General features: G+C 53.4%; 1 protein-coding gene across 3 annotated transcripts in view; it reads left to right on the top strand.

The window, feature by feature from the left end:
• The window catches only part of ABCC3 (ATP binding cassette subfamily C member 3), a 44,207-nt gene that overhangs the window by 12,870 nt on the left and 10,906 nt on the right, over positions 1 to 20,431 (top strand). For 2 of the 3 annotated variants that reach the window (XM_025995918.2, XM_072747478.1), the window contains 22 exons: positions 11 to 148; positions 799 to 924; positions 1,133 to 1,194; positions 1,891 to 2,022; positions 3,238 to 3,429; positions 6,499 to 6,676; positions 6,808 to 6,969; positions 7,518 to 7,610; positions 9,095 to 9,298; positions 9,403 to 9,549; positions 9,919 to 10,006; positions 10,359 to 10,425; positions 10,680 to 10,806; positions 10,884 to 11,060; positions 14,037 to 14,204; positions 14,529 to 14,718; positions 15,747 to 15,861; positions 16,038 to 16,185; positions 16,274 to 16,481; positions 16,791 to 17,101; positions 18,770 to 18,969; positions 19,106 to 19,232. In XM_025995918.2, coding sequence (XP_025851703.2) covers positions 11 to 148; positions 799 to 924; positions 1,133 to 1,194; positions 1,891 to 2,022; positions 3,238 to 3,429; positions 6,499 to 6,676; positions 6,808 to 6,969; positions 7,518 to 7,610; positions 9,095 to 9,298; positions 9,403 to 9,549; positions 9,919 to 10,006; positions 10,359 to 10,425; positions 10,680 to 10,806; positions 10,884 to 11,060; positions 14,037 to 14,204; positions 14,529 to 14,718; positions 15,747 to 15,861; positions 16,038 to 16,185; positions 16,274 to 16,481; positions 16,791 to 17,101; positions 18,770 to 18,969; positions 19,106 to 19,232 — 3,360 coding nt within the window. The remainder of the gene's footprint in view (positions 1 to 10; positions 149 to 798; positions 925 to 1,132; positions 1,195 to 1,890; positions 2,023 to 3,237; positions 3,430 to 6,498; positions 6,677 to 6,807; positions 6,970 to 7,517; positions 7,611 to 9,094; positions 9,299 to 9,402; positions 9,550 to 9,918; positions 10,007 to 10,358; positions 10,426 to 10,679; positions 10,807 to 10,883; positions 11,061 to 14,036; positions 14,205 to 14,528; positions 14,719 to 15,746; positions 15,862 to 16,037; positions 16,186 to 16,273; positions 16,482 to 16,790; positions 17,102 to 18,769; positions 18,970 to 19,105; positions 19,233 to 20,431) is intronic. The other variant, XM_072747479.1, reaches the window with a different exon arrangement.

Below are 20,431 nucleotides of genomic sequence, written 5' to 3' on the forward strand. Positions count from 1 at the left end.
CCCTGCACAGCTATTGGCTACCCTGCTGATCCAATATGAGCGGCTGCGGGGGGTACAGTCCTCGGGGGTCCTCATCATCTTCTGGTTTCTGTGTGTGGTCTGTGCCATCGTCCCCTTCCGCTCCAAGATCCTTGCAGCCACAGCAAAGGTAAGGGGAGAGAGAGAAACCTGCCAGGGGCAACCCTGTCCAGGGCATGGCCTCAGGGCTCAAAGTCCCTGCGGGGTCTCAGGCTGCCCCTCCCCTGCTGTCGGGACCTCCGCTTGCATTCAGTCCTCTCCGTGTTGTCCCCTACTTGCCACATCTCTACCGGGAGCGAGGACCAGTGTAACACGGGGGGAAGCGGCAGGACACAGCCACTGTGGGATGCTCGTGGGAGTGCAAGGGGCCATTCTGCAGCCACCACCACCACTGCCAAGTGGGGTGTCTGATGGGGTGCCTGCCAGCATCTTGCAATGAAACATGGGAGCGACACACATGAACCGCACTGTCCTGCCTGCAAGCCCCATGATCTCAGTTCTCTGGGCTTCCTCCTGACCTTTGCTGAGATGATGGGGTGGGGTGCTTCTCCGTTCCTCATAGGGAGGGTTGGACAGGTGAGGTAAGTGGGGTGCTTAGCACGTCCTCACTGAACAGCGGCCCCCTGTGTCCCTTCCCTAACTCTCAGAACCCTCTGGATGGGAGACCCGGGCGCTGCCTCCTATCCCAGAGGCGCCTGATGTCCCGGAGGACCCCTCAGGGCAGGACTGCGGGCCCCGGTTTCCCCACGCCTCTGATGTCCCTCCGCGCTCTCCCTCCAGGGCGAGATCTCAGACCCCTTCCACTTCACCACCTTCTACATCTACTTCGCCCTGGTGCTCTTTGCTCTCATCCTGTCCTGCTTCCGGGAGAAGCCACCATTTTTCTCCCCACAGAATGTCGACCCTGTGAGTGTTCCACAGAGGCCGGGTGGTAGTGGGGGTTCCGTGGCCCGCTCCTCAGCCTGGCCCTTACCAGCAGCCCCCATCCCTTCTCCTTCCTTCCATCCCCAAGTCCTCTTCACAACTGGGGCTTGGGGCAGGAAAGAACGAGGACTCCTGTTCCCTCTACTCTGCTTTGAGATGATTCTTCTTATCCTACCCTCTCATCTTCTAGAATCCCTGCCCAGAAGTCAGCGCTGGCTTCCTCTCCCGCCTGTCTTTCTGGTGGTTCACAAAGTGAGTTGGCTCTTCCTCCAGCCTGGGCCAGAGGGAGGAGGAGATGGGAGGTAGGAGGAAGGAGAGCAGGCCAGAGTGGAGTCTGGCTTTTCCCCCACCCCAAGCCCTGACCAGAGGGCATGGGGTGGGTGGGGAAACCTAGGGGCTGGGGACTGAGTGCAGAGGCCCGGCTGGCACAGCTCCCATCTCAGGCCGTACGCCAGCCCTGCATCTGGCACATCACAGGAACAGGCCTAGGGGGCTAGGGGGGAACCGTAATTAGTTCCGAGCCCTTCCATCTGGGATAAGCTTGCAGCTTGTCATTTCCTTGGCCGCCCCTCAGAGTGGCTTGAGCAGGATAATTGTGTCTGTGACCCCGGGTGACAGCTCATTATCCATACCACATGAGGAGGCACCTGAGTCTGGGACTCGATCCACCCAGCCTTGTCATCTCCCAGAGGGCCCAGTCAGTATGAATTTCATCACCGGGGCCCAAGGGTCACCCGGGGCATCTGGGGAGGAGAGGAGGGGCTGAGGTAAGAACTTAAGATGGGAGGCAATGACCTCCAACCTGTTCCCTGGTGGAATAGAGGACACACCACTCTTGGCCACAGCACCTTAGGGAGACCCTCCTCTGGGGACCCTAGGAGCTCCGGAGACCCTGGTCCCAGCTCCAGGCTGCTAACTGCCCCTGTGGGGGCTGCTGCCCATCCCCAGGATGGCCATCCTTGGCTACCGGCGACCCCTGGAGGAGCAGGACCTCTGGTCTCTGAAAGAGGACGACTGCTCTCAGAAGGTGGTGAACAGGCTACTGGAAGCATGGAAGAAGCTTCAGAAGCAGGCAGTGGGGTGAGGCCCTCTCGGGGTCCCCACACCACTCCACCCCACTTCAGATACCCCAAGTCTCCTGCAGGGGAAGCTGCTAGACCTAAGGCAATCACAGGGGTGGGGGTGGGGGGAAGAGCAGGTGCATGTGGGTCCTGAAGTGGGACACTCAGGCCTGAGTAGGGCCAGCTGTCCTCAGCTCTACTGACTCCAGAGAATGGCTGACACTTTTGTAGCACCCAGTCTGTCCCAGGCATGGTCCTAAACATGTAGATTAACTCAATCTCTAACAGCCTTGCAGGGTAGGCTCTATTGTCTACATGTTACAAATGGGGACACTGAGGAAGGAAGGTTTAACAATGCACCCGAGGTCCCCTAGTTGGTAGTGGCAGACCTGGCACCCACACCCAGATGCCTGGGCCTGCTGCTCTTAACGGCTGCACTACCCTGCCCATCTTGAAAGGTAGTTTCCAGAAAGGGAAGGGGCTAGGGGAAGAAGGTTGAAGCCAGTCTCTCCTTTCAATCCTGCCTCCTGTTTGGAGGCAAGGGCTGGAGGAAATGACCCTCTGACTGAAGGGGCTTCCCACTGAGGACACAGGAACCTGTCTGGCTACTGCTCAACTGAGAGAGCTGGAGCTCAGAGCTTCCCTCCCCATTTCTGACCCCAGGACTGAACCCTCTCCCCTCCTGCCATAGCCGGGGGCCCAGGACTTCAGCGCTTGCTCAGCCCAGAGCCCTTAATTGGCAACTGGCTGGTGGAGGAGCCAGGGACTTGGGCTTGATCCTCAGTGTCTTGGCTTCCCTGGCTTGGAGCTTCGGGGGAGACACGGCCCCCCAGTGTGCATGCCGCACCCCCTCTCATCCTCTCCATGCCACGTCTTCCCCCTCCCTGCTCAGCTACCTAGGGACTAGGTCACCCTCCATCCCTGCCCATGTGTCCCTTCCCTGTCAGCATCCTCCCTGGAGCCGCCCTGTGGAGGTGGAGAGAGGGCCGCCAATTGCTGGAGTTCTAGTCCTTGGGGTAGCAGTGAGGGCAGCCTGTGACTATCCTCAAGCACCTGAAGACAGAGTCACTTGGGGAATTCTCACCTGGAAGGCCATGCTGTCCATCCCTCTCCCAGTCCCGAGGGCCAAGAAGGCAGCTCCTCCTGCCCCCTGCTCCTTGCCAGCCACAGCTGGTGCCTGGCTCTGGGGCACATGTGTCCATTCCTACCCACGGCTCTTTCCTCCCTGGACCAGGCCTGAGGCGGCGGCGGCCTCTGGGAAGAAAGCGTCCGGTGAGGATGAGGTGCTGCTGGGGGGCCAGCCCAGGTCCCGGCAGCCCTCCTTCCTTTGGGCCCTACTGGCTACCTTTGGTCCCAGCATCCTCATCAGCATGTGCTTCAAGGTGGTCCAGGATCTGCTCTCCTTCATCAATCCACAACTGCTCAGGTCTGACTACTCGCTCCATCGCCCTCCCCTGGGTGGGGGGTGTTGCTGGCTGGCTGGTTGTCCCTGAGGACTCAGTCCAAAGGAACAACATGTAGTGAAATGAATCCTAGGCCAGGACCAAAGAGCCTCTCCCTGCTCGCTGTGTGACCTTGGGCAAACATCAATGTCCTTGCACCTGTTTCCTGGTTCACATTAACAAACCCTCTGTCCCTAAATCCTACACCGCCCCCCCCCACCATGATCCTATGGAGAGGTGTGTCTACTCCCATTTTACAAGAGAGAAAGCAAGAAAACTAAAAGGAAAACCAAACAAACAGGAAGCAGAAATTCAGAGAGGTACACTGGCCCCAGGGCGCACAGCTGGTCCAGAGGGTTGGGAGTCCAGGGCTCTGCGCTCCGGCTCCAGTGCTCTTCCCAGTTGGTAGACCCTGTCATCTGCCGCATGAGTGGCTTGGGCTGGAAGGAGCTCTCAGATGATAGGGTAAGGAGAGCTGCCTAGCAGCTTAGCACCCCCTCCCCACATCTTGTCACTGCATTCATGCACACATCCATTCTCATTCAAAAAACACTGATTGGGCCTCCAGTGTACTGGAATGGTGCTAGATGCTAGGGATACAGACACATAAGACGCATAAGACAAGGTGTCAAAGTCTTGCAAGAGAAACCAGCGTGTAAACCCATTAGAGGCAGAGGTGTGCTCGGGTGTCTGGAAATCCCAGGGAGGAGCAGGGAAGCCAGCCTGGGAAGGACTGGAAGCAGGTAGCCAGGGGGGTCATCAAGTTTGCTGGATAGGCAGTTGTTGGTTGGCTAGGTGAGGAAGGAGGGGAGAATGCAAAATCAAGGCCTCAGTGGGCATGACTCAAGAACTCCAAGTATTTCTGAATTCTGGAGGAAAGGGCCATCAGAAGGAGGGGGAGAGAAGGGGAGCTAAGGAAGTCCTTGAAAGATTTGAAGCCAAGGAGGGGCCTCTGGTTTGCATTTCAGAAGGTTCTCCCTGCAAGTTGTGTGGGGGATGTAGGACAGGATGGCTGGCTGGGAAGGGGCCCACCAGGTGAGAGGAGAGTCCAGGCCAGGAATGAGATAGGATTCAGGAGCTTCTGGGGAATGAGTGTGTGCCAGGGAGAAGGAGGGGGTCATGGCCTCCTGGGCTCTGATCTGGATAATTGGAGGGTGACAGATCTCTTTCACTGGGATGATGAATGTAATGGGAGGGAGGGGCTGGGCACTGGGCAAGGTGGTGAGCTGAATTTTGGCTACATTGGGTCCAAGCTGTGGGGAGGTCCCCAAGGAGACATTCCCAGCTAGCTGGAGACCACATTTTCAGAGACATCGGTTGGAAGGCCAGGGTCCAGTATCTGTGGCTGGGCTCACCCAGAGAGCTCATGTCCAGGATCCCAGACAGAGATCTAGGGAATTATGACAGGTAAGGAGTGAGCAGAAGACTGGCTTGAAAGGACCAGAGCTAGGGAAAGAACCAATCATGGAGCAGAGCACAGCGAATGCTTCTGGGACAAGGGCTCACCTCCAGTGCTACAAGCTGCCCAGTAAAATGGAGCCTGAAGAAGGCGACTTGGAGTTTCTTAGTGAGCGCTAAGAATGGAGGCTGAGACAGAGGGGAAGGGCCTGGAGCAGGAGCCGTGGAGGTCTAGAAACATCCTGTAAAGAGGATGTATTCATTTTCGGCAGCTGCCGTAACAAATCGCCACAAACTGGGTGGCTTAAAACAACAGAGATATATTCTCTCACAGTTTTGGGGGCCAGAGGTCTGAAATCAAGTTGGCAGGGTTGGCTCCTAGACATTCTGAATGAGAATCTGTACCATGCCCCCTAGTTTCTGATGGTTGCTGGCAGTCCTTGGCAGTCCTAGGCTTGGAGACATGTCACTCCAATCTTTGCCTCCACATGCTCCCCTGTGTGTGTGTGTGTGTGTGTGTGTGTGTGTGTACATGAGCATGTACACACATCCGTGTCTCTGTGTGCAAACTCCCTTCTTCTTTTATAAAGACACCAGTCACTGGATTAGAACCCACCCTCTTCCAGTACAACCTCATTGTAACTTGATTATACCTGCAAAGACCCTATCTTCAAATAAGGTCACACTCGCAGGTACCAGAGGTTAGCACTTGAACATCTTTTTGGGAGACGTAGTCAACACACAGCAGAAGGAGAGGCCTGGCTACTACTATGGGGGTAGCTCCATGGGGTCGAGGGGAGGTTTGTCCCAACACGGAAGAGACCTGGTCATGCCAATAGGGTAAAGGTACAAAGCCGCCAGCAGAAATAACTATATCGACGACCAGGAAGAAGCAAACATTGATGGAGCGCGTTCCTAAGCAGGTGGATGGGGGTCAGGGTGCAGTGGGACAGGACCAGGCTTGGAAAGCCAGACGGACACCTGCTCTCCTGAGGCAGAGGAAAAAGAGAGCAAGTGCTTGGAGGGAAGTTTGTGGTTGGCAGGGAGTTCTCACTGGGTGGTTATGTGGCAAGACATAAGTTGGTAGCTCCTGAACGGGGTGGGGAGTGGGGGCAGTGAGAAGGTAAGAGGAAAGAGGTGAAGAGAGCTGGGGAGGAGAGGTCTGGAGAAGTTCCCCAGGCAGCACTGGGGGCTGCTGATGTTGGAGAGGGCGGATTTTGGATTTGACGGGGACAGTCTGTGGGGTCACGTGATAGGCTCTAGGGCCCTCAGTAGCCAAGGAGAAGGTGCAGGAAAGACTCATCTATGGACATGTGGCATTGCTTCCTGCCATGTGGTCCAAAGGCAAGAAAAGCAGCCAGGTAGGCTGACAGTGAGCAATGGAAGGGGGGGGGGGGACAGTGGGGCCACGGCAGGTAGGAAAAGAGGGGAGGACAGAAGGGAAGAATATAGGAGGGTCACGGTCTTGAGGCAGCACTGGACTTAGTCTGGACATGGGGGTGGTGTGGCTGGGGGTGTGGAGGCCCAGCAGCACCTGCCTGGGAGGTTTCAGAGGCTGCCCAGAGTGGAGGCTGAGGGCAGAAGGGAAGGGCGGCAGGAGAGGAAGCAGACTGGGGATCCCTCCCCGCGCTCATGACTCGCACCTCTCCTTGCAGCATCCTGATCAGGTTTATATCAAACCCCACGGCCCCCACCTGGTGGGGCTTCCTGGTGGCTGGGCTGATGTTTCTGTGCTCCATGGTGCAGACTCTGGTCTTACACCAGTATTTCCACTGCATCTTTGAGATGGCGTTGAGACTTCGTACAGCCATCACAGGTGTCATCTATAGGAAGGTCAGGTGGAACAGGGCGGGCTGTGGGGTGGCGGTAGGGGTGGGGGTGGGGGAGAGGCCCTAGAGCCAGCCTGGAGAGCACTGAAGAGGCTCGCAGGTCCAGTCCATCACCCCGCTGTCGTCCCCCTGCAGGCTCTGGTTATCACCAATTCAGCCAAACGTGAGTCCACCGTGGGAGAAATTGTCAACCTCATGTCTGTGGATGCCCAGCGCTTCATGGACCTTGCTCCCTTCCTCAACCTGGTGTGGTCCGCACCCCTGCAGATCATCCTGGCGATCTACTTCCTCTGGCAGGTGACTCTTGAGCTCTGGCCTCTGCCTCCTTCCTCTGACCTTGACTTTGTTGAGAAAGGACAAGAGAGGACAAACCTGGGTCAGCAGAGGGCCGCATAATGGACCCAGAGCCTCCCTAGATATTTGGGTCAGGAACAGGACTATGAGGATGCTGGTGTCTGCAACTGAATCTTTCCAAGTGGGCAGTTAGCTTTCTCAGAGATCCCAGGGGAGGAAAGAGGGACTTGGAGGCAGGGTGCATGCGAGTCTGGCTGTCATTGTCTGTATGTCCATATTTGCCTTCCTGTGCGTTGCGTCTGGACACCCTTCTGTGTTTGCCTGTTTGTTCCTGCCTGTTGTCATTATCCGATGGCTGGCAGCTTCCGCACTTGTTTTCAGCATTTGGGCTTTTTCTGTATGTCTTCCTTTCACTATCTGTTTGGCTGACTACCATCCTTTGCTTCCTGCCCAGCTCCATGCTTCCGGTCAATAGGCTTCTGTCTGTCTGTGGGATTCTGTGCAGGTACTTTAGTTAATTGTCTTATCAATCCACCCACATGCCTCCTCAGAACCTGGGTCCCTCCATCTTGGCTGGGGTGGCTTTCATGGTCTTGCTGATCCCACTCAATGGAGCTGTGGCAGTGAAGATGCGTGCTTTCCAGGTGAGTGCTATCATGGGTCTGTTGCCCCTGCCTGGAGCACCTGGCCATGTACCAGGGTGAGGGTATCCACTAACCTGGGGCCCCCCGCTTACTAAGGATGGCTGTAGGCTACTTCCACAAACCTTAGCTCACTCTATCCTCACAACAACCCTGAGAGGGTTTTAGCAACATTCTTATTTTGGAGCTGAGCAACCAAAGCCCAGAGAGATGAGGGCAGTCCAGAATCAGGCTGAGCTGGAACTCAAACCTGTGTCTTCTGGTCTAATGAGGGTCTCCTCCCACCACACTGTGCCCAGTGTGAATAGCCAGTCATCCAGTCCTTTGTTTGCAAATATTTATCGAAGTCTTCAGTATCTTCCCACTGTATGTAGAATAAATGACAAACTTCCTATGACCACCCAGCAGACCCCTGCTCACCGCAAGCTCTCACCCCATAGGGTATAGCCAAGTGGCAGCCACTCTGGCCTTCTTTTCTTTTCCAAAGCGCCAAGATATGCATATCTCTGGGCCACCACACACAGTGTTCCCTGGAACTCACCTCATCCCTTCCTTGCTTGCTCACTCTTCCCCTCTCCCCCAGCATAAACTCTGATTTCCCAGTCCCCACCTCATTACTCTCTCACAGAATCCTGGTGTTTTGCTTCAGAATACCCATACAGAGGCACCTGAGCAGCTCACTCAATTAAGTGTCAACTCTTGATATCAGCTCAGGTCATGATCTCAGGGTCATACAGGCATACAGCTCAGGTCATGATCTCAGGGTCCTGGGTTGGAGCCACATAGGTTGGGCTCCTCTTCACTCAGCAGGGAATCTGCTGGAGACTCTCTTTCCCTCTCCCTCTTGTCTCACCCATCCAGGGCCCTCTCTCTCTTTCTCTCTCTCTCTCTCTCTCTGTCTCAAATAAATAAATCTTTAAAAAAATATATGCCTACTGATTTATTAAGCATTCACTCAGGTAACTGTTTCCTATCTGCCTCCCCCATCAGACTATCAGCTTCATGATGGCTGGGCCTTGTTTGAGTTGTTCATCATTATCTGCTTCATGTCTAATATGTGGCGTGGCACATAGTATGTGTGTGCTGTGCCCTGGGTTAGGGTCTGAGGAAACAGAAATACGTGATATGCACCCCTCAGGAGGCTCCCAGTCTAATTGTGGAGTCATGCATGCACAGGGAGGGGTCTGCACAGAAACGATAGGAAAGAACATGGTTAAGAAACCCAGGGAAAGTGGCAGAGGATGCCACTTGGAAGGGTCAGTGATGGAGGTGCTCAGGTTGGAGCTGGACTTTGTGCGCAGAGGAGAAAGGGAGGCTGGGCAGGGCATCCGGGGCTGAGGGGCAACACTGACCCGGCAGGAGGAGGGAGGAGGAACAGGCGCTGTCTGAAGGGCTGCGGTGCATTTTAAGTGTGTGGAAAGTATGAGCCCCTGTGGGTAGAGATCTGGGAAGGGGAGCAGGGCACCCCACTGCCGCTCTCTCCACAGGTAGAACAAATGAAGTTCAAGGACTCACGCATCAAGCTGATGAGTGAGATCCTGGGTGGCATCAAAGTGCTAAAGCTGTATGCCTGGGAGCCCAGTTTCTTGGAGAAGGTGGAGGGTATCCGGGAGGATGAGCTGCGACTGCTGCGCAAGTCTGCTTACCTCCAAGCCATATCCACCTTCACCTGGGTCTGCACCCCCTTCCTGGTGAGGGTCTCCCCCTGGGGCTGGTCTTCCACCTCCACCCTGGGCAGCCCAGGCCCCTGGCCCCCACAGACTCCATCTGACACCCACCCTCCACCCCTTCCCAGGTGACCCTGACCACCCTTGGTGTATACGTGTCCGTGGACCAAAACAACGTGCTAGATGCTGAGAAGGCCTTTGTGTCTGTGTCCCTGTTCAATCTTTTAAAGATTCCCCTCAACATGCTGCCCCAGTTAATCAGCAACCTGATCCAGGTAAGGCCAGGTAGGGCTGGGCATTCCCGGAGTTAGGGGAAGTCATTAGTGTCAGGGAATAATCAAGGAATCGAGGGTGTGGGTATTTGGCATGAAGCTATTAGAACCATGTGTGATTTGGCATCAGAGGAGGACATGTGAGGTCCCTAGAAACCTGAGCTCTGAAGACCACCTCCTCTTACCAACCTAGATCCTAACTTTGGCAGTGGGAACCAGAGAAAACTCAGTCATGGGAGGAGCCCCAGCACCCCATCTGGGCCCTTAGGACTCCCTGCCTCTCCCAGGAAGTAGGGGGGCGGGGGAGCAGGCTGGAGGAGGAGGTGGGGGAAGGAGGAGCACAGCTTCCAGGGCTGACTCACTCTCCTGCAGACCAGCGTGTCTCTGAAACGGATCCAGCATTTCCTGAGCCAAGATGAGCTTGATCCCCAGTGTGTGGAAAGAAAGACCATCACCCCAGGTCCAGACACCCTCTAGCCAGGCTGCCCTTGCCCCGGCCCCTGCTCCAAAAGATCTTCTGTTCCATGCTTCCAACTTATCTCTTGTGACTGTCTTTTCCTCTTCCTCTTTCCCACCAGCGCCACCTTCTCCCGCTTCTGGGCTCTTCTGGCAGTCTACTTCATCCCTCCCCCAGGCCTCCCCCACTTTTCTTCCTTGTCTAGGGCTCCCTGCCCATGTCCCAGGACTTCCTGCCCTTCTCCCTCCTCCTCCCCCAAGCTTTCCTGCCTTCTCCCTTTCCCCCCACCCCAGGCACCCTCCCCACCTTGCCCTGGACCCCCTGACCCTGACCCTGTACACCTTGGTCCTCCCAGGCTATGCTGTCACCATAGACAATGGCACGTTCACCTGGGCCCCGGACCTGCCCCCTACCCTGCACAGGTACCAGCTTCTCCTGTCCCATCGCAGCTACCTGAAGTGGGCCAAAGTTCAGATCCATAACAGAACCCAGTTCCCCGCCCCCCACCACACACACACAGCCCCGGCCCCCATCTTTGGCCTGGAAAGCTGAGAAAGGCTCAGCTTGTCACGGTACTGTCTGAAAGGGAGGAGGGCTTGGGTCTCAAGGTGGAAGGTTGGGGTACCAAGATCCTGATCCCTATCTCTGATTGGGCTCCTGGACTCCTTGCCCTCAGCCTAGACATCCAGGTGCCAAAAGGGGCACTGGTGGCCGTGGTGGGGCCCGTGGGCTGTGGGAAGTCCTCTCTGGTGTCTGCCCTGCTGGGAGAGATGGAGAAACTGGAAGGCACAGTGTGTGTGAAGGTGAGAGGGTAGAACTCCTGGGAAGGGACGCTTGGCCCCACCCTGGGCAGATCCCGAGGTAACTTCTCTCCGGCCAGGGCTCCGTGGCCTATGTGCCTCAAGCGGCATGGATCCAGAACTGTACTCTTCAGGAGAACATACTGTTTGGCCAAGCTCTGGACCCCAAGCGCTACCAACAGGCTCTGAAAACGTGTGCCTTGCTAGCTGACCTGGAGATGCTGCCCGGCGGGGACCAGACAGAGATTGGAGAGAAGGTACTGGGCCCCCTCCCATCCTCTAGGTGGTTGGCACCTACAGCCGCCCAGCTCAGCCCAGCTCAGGTCTATATATGCCTGCCTGCCTTCCTTCCTTCCTTCCTTCCTTCCTTCCTTCCTTCCTTCCTCCTTCCATGTGAATCACTCAGCTCTGTGCTCAGCACTAGGAAAATGGATCTATGACTAGGAGAGGCCAACTTATGAGCAGGTGGGGGTTGTAGAATGCCATGGGGTCTGGGCTAGAAGCCTGTGCAGGGGACAAGGAGAGCAGTGAGGGCAGAGATGCATAAGGAAAGGCATCACTTTTTTTTAAGGTTTTATTTACTTATTCATGAGAGACACAGAGAGAGGAGCAGAGGGAGAAGCAGGCTCCCCATGGGAAACCTGATGTGGGACTCAATCTTAGGACCCCGGGATCACGACCTGAGCCAAAGGCAGACACTCAACCACTGAGCCATCCAGGTGCTCCCCTTTGCTCATTTGTAATCCAGTTGTTTGTTTTTTGTTGTTGTTGACTTGTAGGAGTTCCTTATATATACTGGATATTTATCCCTTATCAGATATACGAGTTGCAAATATTTTATCCTATTCTAAAGGTTGCCTTTTCACTCTGTTGATACTGTCCTTTATGTACAAAAGTTTTCAAATTTGGGGCGCCTGGTTGGCTTAGATGAAAGAACGTGTGACTCTTGATCTTGGGGTGTGAGTTTGAGTCTCATACTGGGTGTAGAGACTACTTAAAAATAAAATCTTAAAAAAAAAAAAAAGCTTTCAGTTTTGATGTGATTCAATCTTTTTGTTGTTGTTGTTGCCTGTGCACTTAGTGTCATATCCAAAAAAATCTTTGCCAAATACGATGAAACTTTCCCCTATGTTTTCTTCTAAGAGTTTTATTGTTTTAGCTCTTTGGGGTTCTTTTTTTTTTTTTTACACTAATGACTTTGATGCATATTCCCTCAAAACAGGCATTCTCTATATAACTATAGCCAAATTATCAAAATCAAGAAATTTAACATTGATACAATATTATTATTTAATTCACTGTTTGTATTCACATGTCATCGTTTGTTCCAGTAAATGTCTTTTTTAGCTATTTTCTTTTCTGGGCGAGGATCCAATCCAGGATCATGAGTTGCAGTTAGTTGTCACATTTCTTTATTCTCTGTCAATCTGAATAATTCCTCAGGCTTTGTCTTTGAGGACCTTGACACTTTTGAAGAGTACAGGCCAGCTATTTTGCAGAATGTCTCTCCATTTGAACACAATTAGGTTAGATTATATGTTTTGGAGGGGCAGGAAGAACCAAAGAAGTAACATTGTGTCCTTCTTGGTACATTGTACCAGGAGACACATGTCAGTTCATGCCTTATTGACAATGTTAACTTTGATCACTTGATTGAGTTTGGTGTCTATCACTGGTGATTTCATTTCATAACTTCGATTGATAATTCTTGCCTGAGTCAGTGTTTACTGTGATATATGCCAAATGGTGATGTCCTAAACCCATTGTTTCTGTGGTTATTAGCTATCATTCTACTCTTTTTTAAAATATTTTATTTATTTATTCATGAGAGACACACACACACAGAGAGAGAGAGAGAGAGAGAGAGAGAGAGAGATGCATAGACACAGGCAGAGGAAGAAGCAGGCTCCATGCAGGGAGCCTGACATGGGACTCGATCCCAGGTCTCCAGGATCACACTCCGGGCTGCAGTCGGCACTAAACTGCTGCGCCACTGGGGTTGCCCTCATTCTACTTTTTTAAAAAAACTTCCCTCTCCTTCCCCTTCTTTACTTATTAATCTCTTTATATCAATATGGACTCAAGGATTCTTACTTGATTCAATGGATTAGAATCTACTATCATCATTATTTATCTTGGTGTGTGACTTGTCCATGGAGGGTTTTAAGTAGGGACATGAATTGCATTTTGAAAAGCTTCCCTGACTGCAGTGTGAAGGGACCCAAAGGCACAGGAACCAGTGAGGAGGCTCTCAATGGTGGTCTGGAGAAGTGTTGAGGATCTGAACCTGGCAGTGGGGATGGGAGTCAGAGGTTATAGGAACCCAGAGAAGACCTCCCCATTTATGACATAACCCATCCTTCTCTTCTCTCTTGGAGGTACATACTAACCTCAAACACAAATAAACCTAATTTAGTGCCCAACACATAGTAGGCACTCAAGAAAGATTGGTTGGTTGAATGCAGACATTTTCACATGCCTTAGTCACTACAGCTACACGTCCATCCCCTGCTTCTCCCCAGAAGCTCCAGCTCCCATCCCACACTTGCTTACCCTCCACCCCCACACCAGGGTCAGTTTCTCAGGGTACCTGAGAAATCTGAGCCCTGTTCTAGAGGGAATGCCATATCCCTGCTGCTATGTGCATTAGTTTCCCTATCATGGGCTTAAGGAAAGAGCTTACCTCTTCTGTGGCTCCTGAACAATCGCAGAGTTGACAAATTTGGGGGTTGGTGCTGGGTTTCCATTCTTGCTTCTGCCCTGAATAGTTCAGGACCTTGGACAAAGTCATTAATGTCTTGGGCTCTAATTTCTTCACCTAGAAAGTGGGGCTGACGATACCTCCCTGAAAGGACAGACAGGAGGATCAAATGGGATCACTGTTATGAAAGTCATCTGAAAATTGTATGGGTGATGGGAGATTAAAAGGTCTATTAAGGATCCCCTGGGGATTTCCAGCCTTTCAGAGTATAAAGGCAGCAGGCAGGGAAACCAGCTGGGCAGGGTAGTGGAGCAAAGGGGGCAGGCTGTCCTCACCTGCCCTGAGTGGACTCTTGAGAGCCACCACCTCTTCCTCTGTGGCCTCAGAGCTTCACAGGGACAAAACCAGGCATATCAAATGAGAATTTAGAGGTCTGCTTTGTTGAATGACAGTGACAGGGCCCTTGTCCCCTTGTGCCTGTCTGACTCCCTTCTACCTAATACACACCTCCCCACCTCTCTCCTCCATCTAGGGCATTAACCTGTCTGGGGGCCAGCGACAGCGGGTCAGTCTGGCCCGAGCTGTTTACAGTGAAGCTGATCTTTTTTTGCTGGATGACCCCCTGTCAGCTGTGGACTCTCATGTGGCCAAGCATATCTTTGACCAAGTCATTGGGCCAGAAGGTGTGCTGGCAGGCAAGGTGAGGCCTCCAGGAGGTTGGGGGGGCTAAGGTGAGATCTAGAACCCTAGGAGAGAACTGGTGGGAGACCAAGGGGTTTGGAGGAGACCTGGAGGAGGTGGCAGGCTTGAGAAGCAGGAATTTTGGCTGGGTGGCAGGGGAAACCCATAGAGGTCCTAGCCCAGAGGTGCTGAACCAGCTGTAGTGAGCATGGGGTGAGCCACTGATGTGGTTGTTCATGCTCCTTGGCATGCAGGCACCTCACACTCACCCTGTGGCCCTGTGCCTGGGCCAGGGGTATGTGCTAAGGATGGTGGAAATGGTAGCCTGCTGTCTTCTCCCTAGACACGGGTGCTGGTGACACACAGCATCAGCTTCCTGCCCCAGATGGACTTCATCATAGTGCTGGCTGACGGGCAGGTTTCTGAGGTGGGCTCCTACCCAGCCCTGCTGCAGCGCAATGGCTCCTTTGCCAACTTCCTCTCCAACTATGCTCCTGATGAGGACGAGGAGAACATGAAAGACAACAGAACTGGTATGCACCATCCTTGATCCTTCATATTCCTGTGCCCTCCCAGCATTTCCCCTGTCTTGGGGGTCTCTGAGTGTCTCTGGATGGGCCCAGTGTCATACAAGGGAGTTCCGAGGAATCTGGACCATGTGTGGGACACTGTCAAGAGGGAAAGCACACTGAATGTAGTCCAGTGCCTTCCCTCCTCTTCCCTAACTGTGTGACCTTGTCAGCAGCTCAGGTGTCAAGGCCCCACTCTTCCCATGTGTCCAAAGGGCATAAGGGCCCAGGCCCTGCCTGTACGGTGAGATCGCTTGACAGATAAGTCATTTGGTAAATAATGCAAGTGCTTGGAAAAGTCATTTTGTTAGCAACCAAGATTGACTGAGTCATTACTATGTTCTAGCACTACTCTTGGCACTGAGAGATGGCAGTGAACGAATGGAAAATTCTCAGTCCTCGTGGAGCATTTGGAAGTCTCTGGGCCCCTAAGATCCCCCCTTGTTGTTCAGTCGTGGCTCCCCAACCCCAAACTCTGGCTCACAGACCTTTTCCTGAGTCTTCTTGCCTACCACTGTCTATACGGCCATCATGTCTTGAACATGTACTAGTGCTGTGCCCTTTGCTAAGCACCTGACACACATTCTTTCCTTTAATCCTCAATGACAATGACACCGTGAAGTGGGGACTATTATTATCCTCATTGTACATGCCCGCCTAAAGCCATGCAGTGAGGAAGTGGCATCTGAGCTCAGCCAATCAGCCTCCAGAGCCCAAGCTCCTGACCTTTATATTTGAGAGCTTCCCCATAGTCCCTGATGGGAAGTTTTTCCCCCTCGCCTAACCTAAGTCTTTCTTGCTGCCTTTCCCCCTACCCCCCAGCGCAAAACTGGTAATATATTTTTGTTCTTGTTCTTGCTGCTCTTTCATGCCTCTCATGTTCTCCCCTGCGTGTCCATTCTGGAGTCTTCCCTGGTGTGGGGCCTGGGGAACACCAGCAGCTTGCAGGGCGAGCTAGCCCACCGTTTCTGCTTTCTCCCACCCTGCTGCAGCCTTGGAGGACATAGAGGATCAGGAGGTGATGCTGATTGAAGACACGCTGAGCAATCACACAGACCTGACGGATAACGAGCCAGTCATGTATGAGGTCCAGAAGCAGTTTATGAGGTGAGCTCCTGAGACTACTCAGCACCCTCCCTAAGCCCCGCCAGGTGGGGCATGGGTGGGCAATCTCCCTGCCGCTCACACCCTGAGCCTTGGGCTACAGCCTGAACCCCCTGGGGGTTCTGTCCTATGGGTTTGTTGGAGGCCACCTCTCTGGGCCTGACCAGCCACCTCCACAGACAGCTGAGTGTCATGTCCTCGGAAGGCGAGGGCCAGGGTTGGCCTGTTCCCCGGAGATGCCTGGGTTCAGCAGGGAAGGAAGTGCATACAGCAGAGGCAAAGGCGAGCGGGGCGCTGATCCAGGAGGAAAAGGCAGAGATGGGCACTGTGAGTAGGATGGACAAGGAAGGGTGGACAGGGTGGGCAGGCCTGGGGCTCATGAGCGTCCTCTGTCCTTGACCGCCATGGCATGCAGGTGAAGCTGAGTGTATTCTGGGATTACGCCAAGGCCATGGGGCTCTATAGCACGGTGGCCATCTGTCTTCTATACCCGGGTCAAAGTGCAGCTTCCATTGGGGCCAACGTGTGGCTCAGTGCCTGGACCAATGAGGCTATGACGGAGAGCCAACAGAATAACACCTCCATGAGGCTGGGTGTCTACGCTGCCTTGGGAATTCTGCAAGGTGAGCGGCAGACATTGCTGGAAGGTGTTTTCCTCCCATCTGGGCTGCTGGATCCTCCAAACCACACCCTTGCCCCTGTGTCTTCCTCCACCATCACAGCCATTGCCCTGCCCCGGTGCTTCCCTAACCCCCCCCCCCCCCCCCCCCCCCCCCGGCAGCCCACCTGCCTCCGGGCACCTCGAGTTCATCCCCGCGGCGCTCTGCCTCTTAGGCTGCCAGCCACCACCGCCATCCCCTGTCTCCTAACCTACCCCTGCATGCCTGCCATGCAGCCCCCAGGACCGAACATCCCCCTGCCTCCTCCAACAGGGCTTCTGGTGATGCTGTCAGCCATCACGCTGACGGTGGGCAGCGTCCAGGCTGCACGCTTCCTGCACCAGGCGCTGCTGCACAACAAGATGCGCTCGCCACAGTCCTTCTTTGATACGACGCCCTCAGGCCGGATCCTCAACCGTTTCTCCAAGGACATCTACGTCATTGATGAGGTTCTGGCCCCCACTATCCTCATGCTGCTGAATTCCTTCTACAACTCTGTCGCCACCCTCGTGGTCATCGTGGCCAGCACGCCGCTCTTCACAGTGGTCGCCCTGCCCCTGGCCGTCTTCTATGTCTTGGTGCAGGTCAGCAGCCAGTGGGTGTGCGGGGCTCTCTGCAGGCCTGGGGCTGGTGTGGGCGGGGCTCTTGGGGCCTGAGGAGGTCAGACCGTGGTTCACAGCTAGGTTGGGTTAGGGACAGTAGTTACTACATTTATTTGGGTTTTTTGTTTTTTTTTAAGATTTTATTTATTTATTCATGAGACAGATCCAGAGAGAGAGAGAGAGAGAGAGAGAGAGGGAGAAGCAGGCTCCATGCAGGGAGCCTGATGCGGGACTCGATCCCAGGTCTCCAGGATCACACCCTGGGCCAAAGGCAAGCTCGACTGAGCCATCCAGGGTCCCCTATTTGTTTTTTTGTTTTTTTTTTAAGACTTTACTTATTTGTTAGAGAGAGAGAGCTGGAGACAGCACGAGCAGGGGGAGGGGCAGGGGGAGAGGGAGAAGCAGACTCCCCACTTCCCCACTGAACGTGGGGCTGGGTTCCCAGGACCCAGAGATCATGACCCGAGAGCAAAAAGCAGACACTTAACCGATTGAGCCACCCAGGTGCCCCTACTTCACTTCTTTGAAATTCATTTTCCTCACCTGTAAAATAGAATCATAGACCCTACCCCATAGGGTTGTTGCTAGGATAAAATGAAATCTTTGTAAAATGTGGCTGACCCTGGAACTCCTTCCTGCCGTGCATATATATATATATATATATTACATATATATATATATGGATTTTATTTTTTTATTCATGAGAGACAGAGAGGCAGAGACATAGGCAGAGGGAGAGGCAGGCTCCCCATGCGGAGCCGGATGCGAGACTTGATCCCAGGGCCCTGGGATCATGACCTGAACCAGAGGCAGATGCTCAACCACTGAGCCACCCACGTGCCCTCCCCCCTCTGCCCCACCACCTATTTTTAAATAAAATGTCATTAACGGTGTGTGAAACATATTATCCTTCCCTTCTTTTATACATATCTAAACATATATGTACATATATGTTTTTAACATTGATGACTTGGTAACATTCAGACACAGCTGATGGTAAAGGGCATTTGTCTTGCAGAGCCCCTGTCCTGCCATGAGTTTAATCAGTTGCTAAACATAATCCACAAGGTGGCTGGAAGCTCAGGTGATCTGGGCTGTGCTCTGTGCAGGGACACTGGACTCTCAGATACCCATCCTGTAAGGCCCTGGACATCTTGGGGCCTACAGGCTAGAGGATGGAAGCTGGAAGCAGAATTGTGTTTTAGTGGGGCTGAAGTTTAAACAACTGGCAGTGAGGTAGGGAGAGGCTTTTTAAGAAGAAGAAGACAAAATTATCTTATCTTTTGCGAATTTTGTGATATTCTGACTATGTGAGCACATTGCTGGGACCCCTCAGAGGAGACAGGCATATTTACTGATTTAGGAGGCCAAGCAAAGTCAGTACTGTAATCCAGGGGGTAAGGGGTTCAGGTGCTGAGAGGGAATCAGGAAAGGCTTCGTGGAGGAAGCTGCCTGGAAGATGGAGCAGAGCTGGCCAGGGGTGAAGGGCAATATGAGTTCATGGAGTCACATCAGGTAGGGAAAGGAAGCAAAGTCTTCTGGGGGAGTGGGGTTGGCTGGGAGGAGGCCCAGACCGGTTCAGAAGGAATGCAAGACGGAGTTAGGGGTCCCATGGTGCTGCCCTCAAGCTCTTTCTCCATCCTCTGCCAGCGCTTCTATGTGGCTACATCACGGCAACTGAAGAGGCTAGAATCCATAAGTCGTTCCCCCATTTACTCCCACTTTTCGGAGACAGTGACTGGCTCCAGTGTCATTCGGGCCTATGGCCGCAGCCAAGACTTCAAGGCCGTCAGTGATGCTAAGGTGGATGCCAACCAGAGGAGCTGTTACCCCTACATTGCCTCCAACAGGTCAGCAGCCTCCTCCCTCACCCTCTGCTCCTCCAGGAGTTAGCACCAGGCTCTCTGCAGGAGAGAGCGTGGAGTTCTGGGTCCTAGTTCCTCCTTCCTACACCTGCCCTACTTCCTCCTTGTCTTGTCCCCACAGGTGGCTGGGGATCCGAGTGGAGTTCGTGGGGAACTGTGTTGTGCTCTTTGCTGCACTCTTTGCTGTGATTGGCAGAAACAGCCTGAGTCCAGGGCTGGTGGGCCTTTCTGTGTCCTATGCACTACAGGTACAGAGGGGTCTGGGCCCCAGGACAGGGCCACAGCTAGGGCAGAGGATATGCAGGTGTCACAAGCATCTCCTGAGCATTTGCCCAGTTTGGGAACCAGCCACAGGTTCTGCTCATACCAGGACTGTGAGCTCACAGGCAAGCACAGAGAGACAGTCCCACCGACAGAGGATTGTAATGCAGGGTGAACAGGTGTTAGTGGAGGAAGGAACAAAATGTGGTAAGAAGCTGGAGGAGATCCTCTACCTTGGGTGCTAGTTTTGGAGAAATTATCTTGGCGCTTGGCCCCAAAAGACAAATGGAACTTGCCTTGACTGAGCACAAGATTTAGAAGGTCAACTCTCAAAGCAGTCCTGGGATGGGAAGTATAGGGCTGGAATATACCTCATTTCACAGGCCTGCAGAGAAAGTAGAGAGAGAAGGTGACTGGAGCCTGGGCTGGAGGGCAGGCCAGTCACTCTGATATCAGCCTATATTGTCAAGGTTTAGATAACTACACATGGCATTTTTATGACTCAGATCACATTTTCAATGCCACAGAGGGCTCAAGCCTTAAATGCAAAGGATAATCAAGACAATGAATCTTCTCAGACCTTCCTGTGCTATGAATCAACTGGAGATCTTAAAATGTGGATTCTGATATGGCAGGGCTCGGATGGGGCTCAGGGTTCTGCATGTCTTATCAAGGCCCCTTGGTGCACAGTGTAGTCCAGGGACCGTTTGCATCAATATCACCTGGAAACTTATTAAAAATGAAGACTCTTGAGTCCCATCACAGACCTACTGAATCAGAAGCCACATTTTAACAAGATTCTCTAGGAATTTTTTTAAGAGTTTATTTATTCACGAGAGATACAAAGAGAAAGGCAGAGACATAGCCAGAGGTAGAAGGAGGCTCCCCGCAGGGAGTACAATGTGGGACTGTATCCCAGGACCTCCGGATCACGAGGGTCAAAGGCAGATGCTCAACCACTGGGCCACTCAGGTGCCTTCTGGGAAGTCTTTCATAAGTGTATTAAAATTTGAGAGACACGGGGCTAGGTGGCCCTTGGTCCATTCTGCAAGGTCACTGCCGGAAATACTTATAATTAGAGCCCCAGGTGGCATACCTATGGGCTTGCCCAGGCCCACCTGGGTTGTAGAGGCAAGGAGCATAATCAGGGAGTCAGAACTCCTCCCACAGCTGTTGTGGGAGGAGG

Source organism: Vulpes vulpes, chromosome 2 (assembly GCF_048418805.1).
Source record: "Vulpes vulpes isolate BD-2025 chromosome 2, VulVul3, whole genome shotgun sequence".
NCBI lineage: Eukaryota > Metazoa > Chordata > Mammalia > Carnivora > Canidae > Vulpes > Vulpes vulpes.